A 17,590-nucleotide genomic window follows, 5' to 3' on the forward strand; every position below is an offset into this window, starting at 1 on the left:
GCTACCCTTTTCCTCTTCGCGTCGTCGCGTTGCCCTTTCGCAGATGACACTACGACTACGTCGACGCGATTCTTCTGCGACCATCTTTTCGAGTAGAAAAGAATACCTTCGTCCAATAAAAGAAGGAAAATATCGGCATTTTTTGATCGACCCACGATGACCTGAACAAATTGGTTTCCAGATTCTCGCGTTCGAGAGAAAGAGTGACGTAACTCCGTGTCAAGATTGGGTACATAATTAGGAATTTCAGCGAAGCGTGACTCTTCCAAGGAAATTTAATTTAGGAATATATCGCAATAGAAAAAGGGGGCTACGATCTTTTTAACACTTTGACTGCCACGTCACCTACATATGGGTGACAGAACTAACAGTGGAACTAAAAGAATTAATTCTCAAGTTGAAATGTTAAAGAAAATGAATTTCAATAGGCTTCGTAAAATTTAACGAAGTTACGAAAGTAACTACTAGGACAACTTTTAAATTGTGTAGTTTACAATTGACTAAAATCAAAGTTTTAGTCAATTTTAGGATTTTAGATTGGCAGTCAACGTGTTAAATAGGGTTACAACGTCCATTGTCGATACGTGGTGTCGAATAAGTCATGATACAGCGAAAAATGTAGAATTTGTACAGCCGTAGTTTCCGAGAAAGATGACTTTTAACGTTCAAACTGTAACACTGTGAATTTAATTAAACATAATTCTGCTGAACGCTAATCCTCAACAGGTGACCTCAATGGACTCTTATTCCATAAGATAATAATACGTTAATTCAGTAATATGATACTCGTACGAATCATTTCCTAAGAACAGTTAGGAATATCAAAAGTTGTGTGTTTTCGTAATAAATTACCACGAATTAATTTGTTTAAAAACCTTAATCCGGCTTTAGACTCGTGTGTTTGTATATGGTAACTGTGTCATGTATACTTGTACCATCTATTCTATGTAATATTAATTTACATAATGTTTTCTCATAAACTCTATGTGTTATATTTATGTTAAACCTTTTTTATTTTAATACCCTGATCCACAGGTCGTTTTAATCAAAGGTTACAAAAACACCTACGATAACGAATTTGTGCAAAATTGTGAAACAAAGAACCGACGTTTCTTGTCCTAACCAAACAAAAAATTGTTTCGACTTTCTTCATAATCTCAAAGGAAATTTATTCGAATAGCTTTCACTTAAATAAAACATTACGTATTATTCATGAATATCTAGTTAATTGGAAAACGCCAGGAAAATGTATTATTCACGATCACAAATAAAATTCACCGGATTAAGTTCTTGCTTGAATACGATATTCGTTATCGACCGACTACCGTTCGATTTTCTTCGCAAAAGTCTTTGCTCAGATGTTTATTGCAACAATAATCTTGCCCAACTCGGGTTCCTAACCTTTATTCCTTTCGTGTCTCTTCACAAATCGTTAAATCAGAATCAAAGATCGATAACTAAAACGACATAACCTCTTCTCGCTTACCTCGTTCTGTTCGACTTCCATCGAATATTCGAGCGTTCCCCGTCCGCCTGAAAAATAACCAAATGAAAAGAACAGTTCGCGGTTGACCAAAGAAAACTCGTAACAAGTTCAAACCATCGATCATTCGTCTCGTATATTGTCGACAAGAGGCAACACGGAGAGGCGACCGAACACACCGACGGGATCGTCGGCGAATATCGATCGGGCTGTGTGAAGTTGACAAGCGACCTTAGAAATATTACAGTAACTTTTATTTAACGTAATATATATATATGTATATATATATATATATATATATATAACAGAATATGGAGGAAACTGGAGGGAGTGAAACGGCGACGCTCGTGCGAGCTAGGGATACATCTCGGTCATGGGATTGAATTTTCGTGTTCATATACATGTGTATACATGATCCTGTATATATATTCATCTATACGACGCCTAAACTTCGTTTTTTTTTTTTTTTCTTCTATTTACACAACACCGCTTGATAAACAACAACCTAATAACGATCGAATTCAATCCCAAGACCTCCACTCCAAACGAAATGCATCTTCCGGGTCTTCCTTCTTTGTGTCGCGCGGAAATAGCTGCTTCGCCAAACACGCGTTCGCCTTTACGCACGGGACGCGTGTCGCGTTTTCCTCGCGCGATCAACGTGACTTCTTTATCGCGAGGTTGTTAGCTATCCTTTTCTTCGAACATCCGTTCTACTTCTTCCGTTTGCGACCTATTTTAATGGTACAATGCGTAAATCGTACGTATGCGTTGTACGAGTAGTTAACGTGTCTCGGAAGAATACTTGATTTTTTTTTTTTTTTTTATTTTTAGAATGCTTCTTCGCGTCGTCGTACACTGTATTGCGGTTAGAAAGAAGGATCAGTCGTGGGGTACCGCGAGGAAGGTTAACGCGGATATTATTCGATAATTTTCGATGGTCGATTAACAATAAAACGTCTTCGCGTCTCCTTCCAGGTCTGATCTTCCTTTCTCTGTACAATACATTGACTTTGTGTTATTGCTAATTATAACGCGCGTCGTTTTGTTCTCGTTCGCGAACACATATTTTCGCACTCTCGTACAGAGTAATTCGTGTGAGAATAGTCACGGGTTATCTTCTCGGGAACTATCAGAAACAGCGTAAAATTCATTCTGCATCTACAATACGAAGAGATCGTTACGAATGAATATTATCTGTTTACGCGAGAACCGTCTAGACTTACAAAAAAATTTGTATCCGTTTTAAGGTTAGAAATTGCTAATCAATAATTAATCGTAAACCGAGTAGCACAGTAATAGTTTCGAACTATTTAATCAAGCACGAACATTCCTCGATGGTATAACTGTCCCCATTAATTCGACCAATAAAATATAATTAATTATCTTTCATTGTGTCGTATCGATTAATTTAACTGAATCGATCATGAGATTTTATCGCTCGATTAAACAATTTGAAAAATTTCTCTATTTAAAAAATTAGATGTGAAATGTACCCTACGTTGTCTCTCAGATTGTCACCGCTCGATTTTAAGCTTTCGATAACCTAAGAGACATGTAGGTGAAATTTAAATATCGCTGATATATATGCCACGTTCAATTTTGTATACAGTAAAAAGAAACACTTTTAGAACAAAATTGTGACAACTTGAGAGTCGAATAGGTAAAGTCTGATCGGTGTTATCCCTCCAGATCGTCCAATTCTTTGTACACTAATGCCTGTCAGGTTATCACAGTGTCGGGGTCGGATTGTGACAACCTGAACAGCAGACGAAATTCGATCGCTATTATATCTTCGGTTCGCTCGTCTTTACGTATGGTAATACCTCTCGGATTGCCACATGCTAAGGGCTAAGCAGCGACAACCTAACGAGCAGTTAAGTGAAATGTGTTCGACGTTATTTCCGACTCGCCCGACTACGATGTATATGTCGGGGATGAGAGTTAGATACAGTTAACGGTAGTAGGAGTAACTCTGCGACAATCTAAGAGACAGAAATTATGACATCTCTAGAAAAAGCACTGAACAGGGTGTTCGGCCACCCCTGGGAAAAATTTTAATGGGGGATTCTAGGGGCCAAAATAAGACGTAAATCAAGAATACCAATTTGTTGATGGAGGCTTCGTTAAAAAGTTATTAACGATCGAAGTTCCGATCGTACTGAATTTTTTTCTCGCAAATGCGCAAGATTTCGGGGGTATGTCTATTCACCAAAAATTATTGTAATTGACCCCCACAAATAACAATATTTTTTTCAGAACGATTTGAAATATTTTAATTTTGTCGAATAATTACACACTTTCTCGAATTTTTTTCTCGAAAGTGCGTAAGATTTTGGGGGTATGTGTAATGATCAAAAATGATTGTAATTGACCCCCCTAACCGAAAATAATTTTTCCAAAATGATTTGAAATTTTTTTTTTTCGTCGAAAAATTTCATACCTTCTCGAATTTTTTTCTCGAAAGTGCGTAGGAATTCGAGAGTATATCTAATGACCAAAAATGATTATAATTGACCCTCGCAACAGAAAATAATTTTTCCAAAACGATTTGAAATTTTTTAATTTTATCGTAAAATTTCACAACTTCTCGAATTTTTTTCTCGAAAGTGCGTAGGATTTCGGGGGTATGTGTAATGACCAAAAATGATTGTAATTGACCCCCCTAACCGAAAATAATTTTTCCAAAATGATTTGAAATTTTTTTTTTTTCGTCGAAAAATTTCATACCTTCTCGAATTTTTTTCTAGAAAGTGCGTAGGAATTCGAGGGTATGTCTAATGACCAAAAATGATTGTAATTGACCCTCACGACAGAAAATAATTTTTCCAAAACGATTTGAAATTTTTTAATTTTATCGTAAAATTTCACAACTTCTCGAATTTTTTTCTCGAAAGTGCGTAGGATTTCGAGGGTACGTGTAATGACCAAAAATGATTGTAATTGACCCCCCTAACCGAAAATAATTTTTCCAAAATGATTTGAAATTTTTTTTTTTCGTCGAAAAATTTCATACCTTCTCGAATTTTTTTCTCGAAAGTGCGTAAGATTTTGGGGGTATGTGTAATGACCAAAAATGATTGTAATTGACCCCCCTAACCGAAAATAATTTTTCCAAAATGATTTGAAATTTTTTTTTTTCGTCGAAAAATTTCATACCTTCTCGAATTTTTTTCTAGAAAGTGCATAGGATTTCGAGGGTACGTGTAATGACCAAAAATGATTGTAATTGACCCCTGCAACCGAAAATAATTTTTCCAGAACGATTTGAAATGTTCGAATTTAATTGTTAATAACATTTTAACGAAGCCTCCATCAACAAATCGGTATTCTTGATTTTCGTCTTATTTCGGCCGAACATCCTGTATATCGACGAACAATTTTATCGCTGTCCCTTTAATAGTTCCCGAGAAAACAGCTTCGAACACTTCACGCGATCCACCTTGTACAAAATGAACCGATAAAAAAAATGTCTCGTTCTCGAATGGAAGTGGGGAAAAAAATGGTCGTCGTCGACAGTTTCCGTGCGTTCTGTCGCTGACGGTCCCGACGCTTCGAGGAAACGATTTACGCGAGTTTCGATTAATCTAACACACCACCAACTTTTAAACGACCTTACGACTCTACGGTATCGCTCTTAATAACCCTTTCGGTAGTAGTTTCGAGATTCGAAGGCTCGGCGTTACGCCGTGTGCGGAAATCCCGTAGTCGTATTTGTTAAATCAGTCGCTGAACGCATATGGGCGTTCACCGTACGCCGTATAGTGATCGACTGAACGCTTGTAAGAATCGAATAGTCGAACGAGGAAATCTGTGCTTCCCGGTAGCGATGGGACCAAACCGACAATGCACTCGTTGGCACCGATACGTATCAAAACCCCGAGCATCGCTTTGAAATATCAAACACGGTGACATTTCGCATCGATACAATTTCAATAACATTACAGTCTACTCTCTTTTAGATTAATCGAATAATTTTTGAATATTCATCATTTTGCACTTTATCAAATTATTAACGCCGTATGTTTGTTACCTTGAAAGATTCAGAACCACCGATAATGACAAATTTGTCAACAGGCTGGACTCGATGACTGGGCTAACCTAAAAAATTCTACTAAGCACGTTTAACGTTCCGATTAATTGCAGCGTACGATACTCGATGCAACGAATAGGTATCGATACGATAGTCATGTGCCTCGATACGTGACAAATCAATCGAAGACATTGCTTTGAACGGTTCAACGGAAGATCATCGATAATATTGAAGTGCGTCTCAGTCCCCAGGGGCGGATCCAGAAACCTTGGTTGGAATGGAGGGTGGCGAAATATGTAAAAGTATACAGAGTGTTCGGTCACCCCTGGGAAAATTTTAATAGGGGATTCTAGAGGTCAAAATAAAACGAAAATCAAGAATACCAATTTGTCGATGGAGGCTTCGTTAAACAGTTATTAACGTTTAAAGTTTCGTCCGTACGGAATTTTTTTCTCGAAAATGCGCAAGATTTCGGGGGTATGTATAATAACCAAAAATGATTGTAATTGACCCCCACAGCTAACAATATTTTTTTCAGAACGATTTGAAATATTTTAATTTTGTCGAAAAATTTAGGCATCTGATTAGATTTTCGGTAAGGAATTTTTTTCTCGAAAATGCGTAGGATTTCGGGGGTATGTGTAATAACCAAAAATGATTGTAATTGACCCCCACAGCTAATAATATTTTTTTCAGAACGATTTGAAATATTTTAATTTTCTCGAAAAATTTCACTTCTCGAATTTTTTTCTCGAAAATGCGTAGGATTTCGGGGGTATGTATAATAACCAAAAATGATTGTAATTGACCCCCACAGCTAATAATATTTTTTTCAGAACGATTTGAAATATTTTAATTTTGTCGAAAAATTTAGGCATCTGATTAGATTTTCGGTAAGGAATTTTTTTCTTGAAAATGCGTAGGATTTCGGGGGTATGTGTAATAACCAAAAATGATTGTAATTGACCCCCACAGCTAACAATATTTTTTTCAGAACGATTTGAAATATTTTAATTTTGTCGAAAAATTACACACCTTCTCGAATTTTGTTCTCGAAAGTGCGTAGGAATTCGAGGGTATGTGTAATGAACAAAAATAATTGTAATTGACCCCTGCAACCGAAAATAATTTTTCCAGAACGATTTGAAACTTTTTAATTTAATTGTTAATAACTTTTTAATGAAGCCTCAGTCAAGGAATTGATATTCTTTATTTTCGTCTTATTTTGGCCCCTAAAATCTCCCATTAAAAACACCCTGTATTTTAAAACCTACCTTGGATCCGTCCCTGTCGAGTCCCATCTCTATTTCCCGCGAGAGAAATCGCGGAATGTTGGAAGAGCGCGAGAAAAAGAAGAGCTGGAAGAAAAGAACGAACGGCGCAAATAATCATCGTACAATTTCCCCGGGGGCGTCAACAACAAGAGAATTTAACAAAATACATATCGGATCTTGGATATTCCGGGCTTGTATCTTTCGGCTCTCGCGAATAATACACGCGCGTATATACCGTGCGTATATACAAAACGTATGCGTACCCCTATACATATTATATTTCCTCTTTCAAGTTGTACGTTTATTTTACACATAAAATCGATCTGATCGTCGAATAAAAGAAATCGTATTCGTTTAACAGCGGTAGTTAATGTACACACAGCTTGAACAGGCATCGGTCGTGATCGCACGCTACGCACAGTAATTTGCGTCGGGGGTAGTTTACCTACGGAATAGTTTATTGGTTCTCGTCGTCGCGGGGGTAACAGCAAGTATAAATATCTCTCTCAGGCATCCAGAGAAACAGCAATCCGCCACGCACTTTTTCATCGTCGAGAATAATGCGCGAACGGTGAAAAAACCGTTTGTCGCTTCCCGGTAAATGCGAGGGGGGCGCTGCGCGACCAACGCGAGTTCGAAAATATACAACATACACAGTCCGGGATGAAAAGAAGTTAGCACGCTAAACAACATCTGAAAGACACAGAAATTCGTGATCCGTGACGTAACGCATTTAACCGACGCGATACACGGCAAACCACTTCGCACGCGGATCCACCCGTAAAAACGATTTAAGGAGGTATTGCTGTCTAGACTGTCAATTTCACGGCCCTTTTTGTGATTTTTTTTTTTTAACGATAGATGGGCTGTTTTGTACCGAGACTTTGTAGATATATTTATTCATCTTCTAAGCATGTACAATATTTTTTTCATGGAAAAATATTAAAAATCGTGGGAATTATAACTTCTTATTTAATGGCTCTTTTGGAAAAGGTGCTCCAATGGCTTCCAGGAGGGGGTTAAAGTATCTTCACAAGGAAGGTTGTAGTTATAGCAGGAACCAGGGAGAAGTCAAAATCCTGATAAATAAAGAAATGGCGACGCTTCAGTTTCGAATTTCTATTCGTTAATCGTTCTCTTGTCTTTAGCGTATCAAAAATAACTCAATATTTTTTTAAATCTCTAGTTCCAGCTATAGAAGGCGTGTTTGTTGAATATTCTCTCCAAATTTGAAGTCAATCGGTTTGCTAGATCTTGAAGTATCATGTAAGCCAGTTTAAATACGTTCTTTTAAACAAGAAGCTATAACTCTCGCAGTTTTTAATATTTTTTGATGAAAAAAATACTGTACATACTTATAAGACAAATAAATATATCTGCAAAATGTCACTACAAAACAACCTCCCTGTCGTTAAAAAAAAAATCACAAAAAAATACCGAATGACAGCCTAAACAGCAATACTCCCTTAAACGCCGTCGTCGAGAAACTTTTTTTTGATTGACCGCTTAAAAATACAATCCATACTGACCTTCTTTCGCATCAAATCGTTCGAGAAATAGAGTACTGGGCGATACGATGACAATAGCAAATAGAATAATCAGAATAATAATAATTATGATAATAATACTACCGATAATTATAATAATAATAATAATAATAACGATAAAACATCTTATTCGTTTTCTCTTTTTGTTTTTCTATACAAGTGCACAAATATTTACAGAATCAATATAACGACGGACGCGAAGGTGCCGTTGAGCGTGTTTCTCGTACATCTCTCTCTATAGTATCGCGAGCCTTTCCCTCCCGACGAAGAAAAGGAATTCGACTCCGCTCTGGACAATTTTCCAGACGCTAATTTGGCACATCTCAGTTTCACCGTGTCACTTTTTTTTTTCAATACTTGGCACAACAGTCACGCGTAAGTTAAACCTCGTTCGAACGCTCGACTAAAATATCTTTTCTCTCGCGTTTCGTTCTTCTAGGTGAATTCACGACACCGAAATTAAGCTACTTCTCGACGCGAGTCTCGTCATCGAACCGTATCGACCCGAGCCACCTTCACTCGCTTGATTCTCGCGTGTCTCTACAATTTTCTGCGACCAGGAAACCACTTGCTCCAAGAACCTAACCTAACCTGCGCTGCCGGACGTACCCGGCTTCTTTCGCGACTGCGCGTCGCCATTGCGACTCAGTGTTTCTCCTTGTCCCGCAATTGGAAAACAACGAAGAAAAGAGACGAGAACGTCGGTCTCGTCCGTCTTCGTTGCTTTTCGTTAGAAAACAAGGAAAACCATAGGATCGAAACGGCGACGTGTCGCTCGTGTGTATCCAGCGTATAAAAATCTAGCGGGGTCCCGAGCAAAAGTTTATTCGAATAACGGACGACGAATGAAATCAAGCGTCGTACAAATTCTAGCAAAGGCATGGAAACTAACACGTTGTTGGCTGCTACGGTGCTCACTGATGATCGATATTTTAAACTTTAAACTAACGGAAGACACTTAATGTTCGTAAAACTGTCGATAACGATACTGTCATTGAGAATGCTGTAAAATGATAAAAGAAACGGAAACAGGGCCATGCGACACTGGTTCTCCGTTTACCTTGAAAAACACCCTTGTGGGATTATTGCTAGTAAAGAATCGGAAACCCAACGACCGGAAGGAAATCGTCTTGTTGGTAAAAAGAAATTGAGAATGCGGAGGTTTAAGTTCTTCGAGAAGTTCGTTCGCGCTGAATCGCGCGTGAGCCTAAGTCTATCGCGTTAACGGACGTCTACGGGAAGGTTGAAGGTACGGATTCTCTTCACTAAACAAATACGAGTCCCTACGGCGAACGATGAAAGGTTAATGGTGTTCCGTTTTCGCACGAATCACGGAAATACGAGGGAAACGCGATCACGTTAAAATCTCGTTAACAATTTGGCCAAATCCGGGTGAAATGTTCTGAATCAACCCTAGAAAGACTGGATCGTGGATGATCAAGGTCGCGAGGGGAGAGGGACTTCTCAAGTCCACCTAGATTATCCATCGTTATTTATCGGAAACAAATATTTTACGAACAATAGTGGACACGGGGAATTTTATTCTTTTTTTATTAATACGAAGAAAAAAGAACATATTAATTTTTTTTTTTGCGTAGATTTTGCTTCGTTAATAATTCACGAGGCACTCGACATGTGAAAAATTGTGACGTATAAAAGTTTCATGGTTTTAAAGTGGTAATTAGGTGGGCACGTGTTTCTGTGAAGGCGTTTCAGATATTTGAAAGTTATGTATGTACATATTTTGTAAAAAGACATTGTATTTTGTTATTCCAAAATCGACCAGAAACGTTAAATAGCATTGCTTATCGAACGATTGCTAAATACTTGTGTCAATAATAATATTGTGAAATTTATACGAGGGGATAGCATAGTTTGGAGATATCCTGATGGGATCAACGGATCCCTCTCTCCTCCACTCTGTTGGTCTTTCTAGGGTTAAAATACAAGAGCAGCAAGTTCGGTGAGTGTATACGCGCGCGGGTGTGTGTGAAAATGCTCCTGCTGACTGAGATTATCGCGGTGCAGTATCCTTCGCGGCTCGGCTTAAAGTTGCGTGTTCACGTGATAGTAAATAGAGGTCTCTCAAATACACGAGAATCACAAACCAAATTTTTTCGATCAGTGTCGCGACTTGTCCGGCCATTTGCATCCCCGAATTCGTGTAAAGAACCGCGTAAGAGACAGCAGCAGAAAAAAAAGAATGCCCCACTTTCGTAACTCTAAAACATCACACGAACACGCGCTTTGATCCTGGAGAAGGCCTGGTGAGTTCTGAAAGAAGGCGGGCGAGATCCTTTTCGAGGTTCACGCATCTTTGGGTAAACTTTAGCGTCTTAGACGGAAAATGGTACCGACCTTTCCTCGCGGCTTGCTCGCTGTACAAATGAACGCGGATATTAAGTCCCGAGCAGGAAAGAACGCGAGGAACTCAGGATTCGACCTTTTTGCTGGTCGACGACGATCCTGGTCGGTTTCCCGAGGAACACACAGGAGTACGGGACGAGTTTCGCGAACGCTCCAACGATCGCCGTGTCCCGACGATCCCCGTAGGACCTCCGGTGGCACCGACGATCGCAACACGGAAGACTGCACACCAAGCCAGTCTGGCACATGGAATACGACAGCCTGGCAAGGAGTTTCGATGCGCGCGTGTACGAAACGTAATAACAGGCACCACAGATAGAACCAATCCTTGCAATCGTTCGGGTCAGACTTATTATGGCTGCTTCTCGTTACGATTTACTGTATTAGCCAGGACGCTGGCACCCATTGGGGCTCCCTTTCGAGCGAGTTGATCTCTGTCAGCAGCTGATTATACGCGCGATCCGTGTCGGTGTTTATGATAATCATGTCGAACAGGTGACCGTACTTGTCCTCCATCTCTCTCGCCTTCTCTATTATGTCCTTTAACTCCTCCTCCTTGAAGCTCTCGTTGTTCTTGATCCTCTTTTGCCGCAACTTCTCTAAGCTGGGCGGCGCGACGAATACCACGTACGGTTTCAAGTCCGAGTTTCGGAGGATTTTCAAGCTTTGCGGGTGCAGGTTCAGAACACAAATCTTCCCCGAGTTCACGACGGTCCGTATGGCCTCTACCGACGTCCCGTAGTAAGCCTTCTCGTACTCGCCGTGCTCTACGAACTTTCTACAGAGAATATCCGACTCGAACTGAGAACGGGAGATGAAGTGGTAGTCCTGTCCGTCGACTTCGGAGTCCTTTCTGGTACGACTCGTGTCTGCGAACAAACACGTTCTATGGTTCATTTCTCGCGGACTCAACTATTCGTTCACATACAGCAGCGAACGAAAGTTTAAAACGACTATCTTTTTCATAGATAATCCAACAATATTATAGAGGATTTTAAAATATGTGCAATCGATGTTCCATAAATCTAGCGTTAAAGATCAAAAGAGTAACAGAGCTTACGAGGAATGGCCGCCGCAAAACGCTCGCTATCTTGCATTAGTCTCTGTCTCAGCTCGTGTCGTCCGATATTTGGCGGTCCGATCAGAACGATCGGTCTCTTGTGATCCGCCCTCGGGTAGTACAAAGCGACTTCCTCGTACGTCAGCACCTCCTCACTGTCGTAATCTATAACAGAGAAACATTAGATTGGCAAACGACAGTTTATTGCGTTCAGCCGAATGATATATACCATCGATGGCAGTTGTCGCGTAATGAGGATAGCCGTCGTCGTTGTAATTCGCCCCGAACTTGTTCCGTTTCTTCTTTTTCGGATTCTTCCTGGCGCACAACAGCGTGCTGGACTTCTTGGAACCGCGTACGGTCGACTTGTCGCCGGCAATGGTCTGTTTCATCGACTCCCGTCTAAGCAAAGCGTCGCAGAAAGGTAAATGTCGGAGACCAATGCCGATTAGAGATCACTGCTTTCAAGTGCAGTTGAATGATTTATACACTTACTGATGCTGGAAGGCTTTGCTAGGTATCAGGCCAGCTAGAGTTTGATCCTCTTCGCCCTCCCGATACGCCTGCCACCAATTCGGATCCTCCTGAGAGATAACATGCAACAGGTCGCCCTTCTGGAAACCGACTCCCAGTTCTCGACAAGGAATATATGGATCTTCCTCGGGATCATAGTCGAAGTGCGCTCGTATGTGTTGTATCTGCCGAAAAGGACTTCGTTGAAAACCATTTTTCTCTTTGTAATAGAAAAATATCGAAAGCAACACCGTGTGAATATGATTCTCCTTCAAAAACACTTCTGTATCTAACTTCTGTACCTGATTAGTATCTTCTCTTCTATTCGACAAGTTGTTCCTGTGACTCGTGGGGGCTGGAAGCACGAGGAAGGTTAGACTACCCTGCATGCCAGCCAGAATGTCGCAGACCTCGTTTACGCTTTTCCCGCGCATTTCCACACCGTTCACTTCGAGGACTTCGTCACCTTCGTGGAGAAGCCCAGACTTGTCCGCTGCGCCGCCGCGCACGACTCGACCTGAGAAAATAACCGAACTTACGAATAACAAATTTGTTTCTTCATAATGTTGTTAAGTATTTGTTGCGTCCATGGCAAAAGAAAACTGGTCTTTATAGTTATTACGATTTAGTGGGTTCGTTCTATTCGTCGAAGGTGTACCTATAATGACGGCGTCACCCTCGTTTCTAACGGTAGCACCTAGAGGTTCGTTTGTCTTCTCGATTCTGATGATTTTGATGTTGTCAACGGCTCGAGTGCCTCTCCAGCTGGCTGTCGGGCTGGGAGGTCCGCTCGGCGACGAGGACGAGGGGCTCTGTTTCCTCTGCAGTCCCTCGACGTACGAAACGATCGAGTCGTGAGAGAGAAGAAGAGCCTCCATGTCGTAGCCAGTCAGAATCCTTGTCAGTTCCTCCACGGCGGCCATAGTTTCCGCTCCGCCGACACCTGTTGCCGTCGACGAGGATTGCCATTTTTCCAAGATGTCCACGCACTGAAACATCGATCGTTGAACCTTTACTTAAACGTTCTTCTATTCGACGCTCTTCTTTCTCAAGTTCACGCATCTTATGCCCGTGTCGGTGACAACCTGAGAGACATACTCTTTCGTTCGTTACGTACATCTCGGGCCAAAGTGGAGGCGTCTTCAGCGTGGTGTTTTAGCACCTTGCTGGATCTCAACCTGTTCTTCAATGCATGGTGAGTGGCCAGGGCTGACGCGAATCTGCTTTGCACCAAAAGTGTCCGCACCGCCTCGAGTTCCGCTTCCACGCCGGGACCAGAGATCCCCAGGGCACCGGAAATATTGCGCAGCTGAAGTTGTAGCCTTTCCAACGTTGCAACGACCTCTCCGTATGCTGAAACATGCAATTCTTGAAACATTTCACCCACAAGCCAACATCGATCTTTCGAGGGAGGGGGAGGGGAGTAAAACCATGTAGTTCAACTCGTAACTATAATAAATGAAACAAAGAAAAATGTAACGCGCCAAAATTGTCGTACTTATTCATTCTACACGCCAATAAAATGATCCATATTATCGTAAATGCACGAAGACAGCGACCTTTCCCCACTCCAACAAAGTGTCGCGTGGTGCGCAAAGTAGATGCGCAGAACGCTATTCGCCGACGATTGTTGCACGATGCAGACGAGTTCGTTGATAAGTGGGTAATTAATTAATTATTTTTTAACGATGCATATTTTCGTTGCCTTTAAGTCGTCCCGTTGTCGAATAGATTCCGTTTCTTTGATCATATTATATACTCTTGCGTTTGAATCACGTGGAATAAAGTTTCAGGATCCCGAGATTCGGATCGGTGATAGCGATTGAGCGGCATAATGCAACTGAGAGAACATGAGACGGAAAAGGGGGTCAGACAAACGAATTATCGAAACGTAAACAGAGTCTCGAGTGCAGTCGTCGCGCCATGGAGTCGAGTGGGGTTCTAATAAGCGTATCGCGGTGGACAAGGAGAACTTACTGAGTGGTCTGGGAGGCTCCTCTACTTCCTGCGTCGCGTTCACGGCGACATGAGTCGACCGACCGACGGTGGTCACCTCGTCTTGGGAGTAAGCGGGATTTTCTTGGCCCGCGAGGCTCGTCGCGTGACTCTCCAGCGCCTGGAGCTTCGTGGAGCCGCGGAGCGATCGATTAAGTATCTCTTGCCTCTCCTCTTCATCCTTCCGCTTCCGCAGTTGCTCCTACGATCAAATTATCGATTTACTCCTCCGTCGAGACCTAGACCTAGATCCAACAATTTCCTGAAACGGACTAACTTCTTGGAATTCGATTACCGATCTCGCACTGAAAGGACAAATTACCACGTTATAAACACTACCGTACGAAAGATTCGTTTACCCTTTCCCCGTACGATTTACCAACAAGTAATTCTTCCAATTCATGCTATTTAATCTTGTTTAAATATCGAAGACCGAAGGGTGCTTTTCAGTTTTGATCGACGGTGTATGCATTTTTACAAATGGTATTGTCTGGACATTCAGGGTCCCTCTTGCTGTGATATAACAGAGCTCCTAACGCCATCTTCGTAGCGGCGCGGCGTTTAGCTCGATTATAATCGAGCCAGGGTACATTTAATTGTCTTACCTTGTTCGCTATACCGTGCAGATTTACGTAATTTCACGGGATAATCATGGCGGATAAACACAGTAATGAACGTCCGCGTCGTTCGAAGTCTCGTTGCCATAGTTGGATACAATTCGCTCATAGCGTGGCAGAAATATTCAATTCGGTAACAGTTGCGGGCAAAATTTTATTAAAATATAACCAATGATATCAATACGTAGTTTATCTAGTTTCACTATTTAGCATTTTCTATTATATGTCTTTTATTATATTTTTTACAGTTATTTTCGAGGTTAGGTCAATAGCAGCACGTATATAGTTGCACTGCACTACATAATTAAAATATTTAAATTCATTAATTTATCACCGTGAATACAACTTTTCTCAGGCCCCAGTTGTCACTGAAATTAGTCGATTATTTTTGTCGTACTAGGAACGAATTCCAGTCCAATATGGCGTCGCGTACGTCGATGAAAGGGAAAGACATTCGCGTGAAAACTCGTATAAAGCATATTCTATTTCTGGACAGGTTTTCGAGACATTATTGGAATCGTGGCTCCGTGATTTCTTTACGGAACTCTATTAATTATTCCATGGCCTGTTCGTACCCATCCACGAGTTCGTTTTTAGCGTTCAGAAGCCACGATCCATGAGAAACGATGCACCGATACGACCTTGGGCCTTCTGTTACCTACCTCGTGCACGTTTTCCCACGCGTCTCGTCGAGCGAGCGGTCAACAACAAACAAACAAAATGTGTAGCACACCAATAACGTACATCTCAACGAACGAACAGATAGAACATCGAATTATGAAACGTGACAAAAAGTTCTAACATCAAGCAGGCATTTGCAAGGAATTCGATCGAGAACCAACGTGAATCGTTAGTCTCGAGTTGTCGAATGCGACTAATCAGCCACAGCGAAATGCAGCTCGTTGCAAAACATTTACGATACTAATACTTTTCGAATGAAGCTTCGAAAACTTTTTTTTACTTAAAAGTTACGATTGTATCATAAAATGTATTGTAAAAAAGGAACAACAACCCCCTTTTTTTCATTTTTTAATTCACGTTGTGACAATTTAAACAAAAGGTACATAGATAAAATTAGTGGAGAATTCGAAAATATTAATGAAATTTGACTATTCAGTATTTTTCCACGAGTGGTTCTCACTGAGATCGGCCAATTATTTTTGTAGCGATAAAAATGAATTCTCGTCTGCTGTGGGTCGATCCGATTAGGTTACAATTTACGATAATTAAATCGCAGCTATCAGCGACAGAAAGCAGCAGCGACCAATGCGTAGAGTTGCAATGGACGCCCACCGACTGATATGGCTTGCAGGCAACGAAAAAAAATATCGCCTGATTTAGGGATGGGATTATTTATTTAATATTCGGAGAACAGAATTCGAAAATTTGACTAGTAGAATATTAAAAATTCTAATGGAAGATTCTAGAGGCCAAAATAAGACGAAAATCAAAAATATCAATTTCTCGACTAAGGCTTCATTAAAGAGTTATTAAAAAATTAAATTAAAAAATTTCAAATCATTCTGAAAAAATTATTTTTGATTAGGGGGTTCAATTGCAATCATTTTTGGAGAATACACAAACCCTTGAAATCCTACCCACTTTCGAGAAAAAAATTCGAGAAAGCACTGAAATTTTTAGACGAAATTAAAAAATTTCAAATCATACTAAAAAAAATATATTCAGTTACAGGGGTAAATTACAAGCATTTTTGGTGAATACACAAACCCTTGAAATCCTACCCACTTTCGAGAAAAAAATTCCAGTAGGTGCTGAAATTTTTAGACGAAATTAAAAAATTTCAAATCGTTCTGAAAAAATTATTTTCAGTTGCGAGGGTCAATTACAAGCATTTTTGGTGAATAGACATACCCCCAAAATCCTGCGCATTTTCGAGAAAAAAATTCTTAGCCGAAAATCTAATGTGAGGCTAAAAATGCTCCTTTGAAATTTCAAGCTAATCTTTAAAATGTTATAACTCCTGAACGGATTGGACGATTTTAAGTTTCAAAAACGCAAACGACGCGTATTTAGATGAAGAATATGTAGAAATTGCAAAAATATTCGAAAAGTTGATCCTTGACCCCGTAAACCGAGAAAAACCCAATAAAAAAGGTCCAATTTTCAAACAACCATAACTCCTACAATAGTGAATATATTTTGATGAAACTTTTTTTTGAAGCGGAGCTCATGGGTACCTACAAAAAAGTATTAGACAAGTTTTCTATAGGACGTCAAACAAAATTACTAAAATTAAAAAACTAATGTTTAAGAACAATCGACTGAGGTAGGTGCCTAAATTTTTCGGCGAAAAAAAAACTTCAAATCGTTCTAAAAAAATTATTTCTAGGTTCTTGGGTTAATTATAATCATTTTTGGTCATTACACATACCCTTGAAATTGTACCCACTTTCGAGAAAAAAATTCGAGAAGGTGTGAAATTTTTCGACGAAATTAAAAAATTTCGAATCGTTCTGGAAAAATTATTTTCAGTTGCAGGGGCCTATTACAATCATTTTTCGTGAATAGACCTACCCCCGAAATCCTACCCACTTTCGAGAAAAAAATTCTTTACCGAAAATCTAATGTGAGGCCAGAAATGCTTCCCTGAAATTTCATGCGAATCTTTAAAATGTCATAACTCCTGAACGGATTGGACGATTTTAATGTTTAAAAAAGCAAACGATGCGTATTTTAGTGT

At 40.1% G+C, this 17,590-nt stretch overlaps 1 protein-coding gene across 3 annotated transcripts in view; it reads right to left on the minus strand.

Moving 5' to 3' along the window:
* Positions 1–7,050: 7,050 nt before the first annotated feature.
* Positions 7,051–17,590, minus strand: part of LOC143348065 (protein PALS1) — a 102,681-nt gene continuing 92,141 nt past the window's right edge. For all 3 annotated transcript variants that reach the window (XM_076777872.1, XM_076777873.1, XM_076777871.1), the window contains 8 exons: positions 14,255–14,474; positions 13,395–13,630; positions 12,936–13,266; positions 12,580–12,794; positions 12,260–12,462; positions 11,994–12,166; positions 11,765–11,929; positions 7,051–11,573 (listed from right to left, as the gene is read on the minus strand). In XM_076777872.1, the coding sequence (XP_076633987.1) occupies positions 11,080–11,573; positions 11,765–11,929; positions 11,994–12,166; positions 12,260–12,462; positions 12,580–12,794; positions 12,936–13,266; positions 13,395–13,630; positions 14,255–14,474 (2,037 nt within the window). In that variant the 3' untranslated portion in view covers positions 7,051–11,079. The remainder of the gene's footprint in view (positions 11,574–11,764; positions 11,930–11,993; positions 12,167–12,259; positions 12,463–12,579; positions 12,795–12,935; positions 13,267–13,394; positions 13,631–14,254; positions 14,475–17,590) is intronic.

Source organism: Colletes latitarsis, chromosome 11, assembly GCF_051014445.1.
Source record: "Colletes latitarsis isolate SP2378_abdomen chromosome 11, iyColLati1, whole genome shotgun sequence".
In the NCBI taxonomy this organism is placed as follows: Eukaryota; Metazoa; Arthropoda; class Insecta; order Hymenoptera; family Colletidae; genus Colletes; species Colletes latitarsis.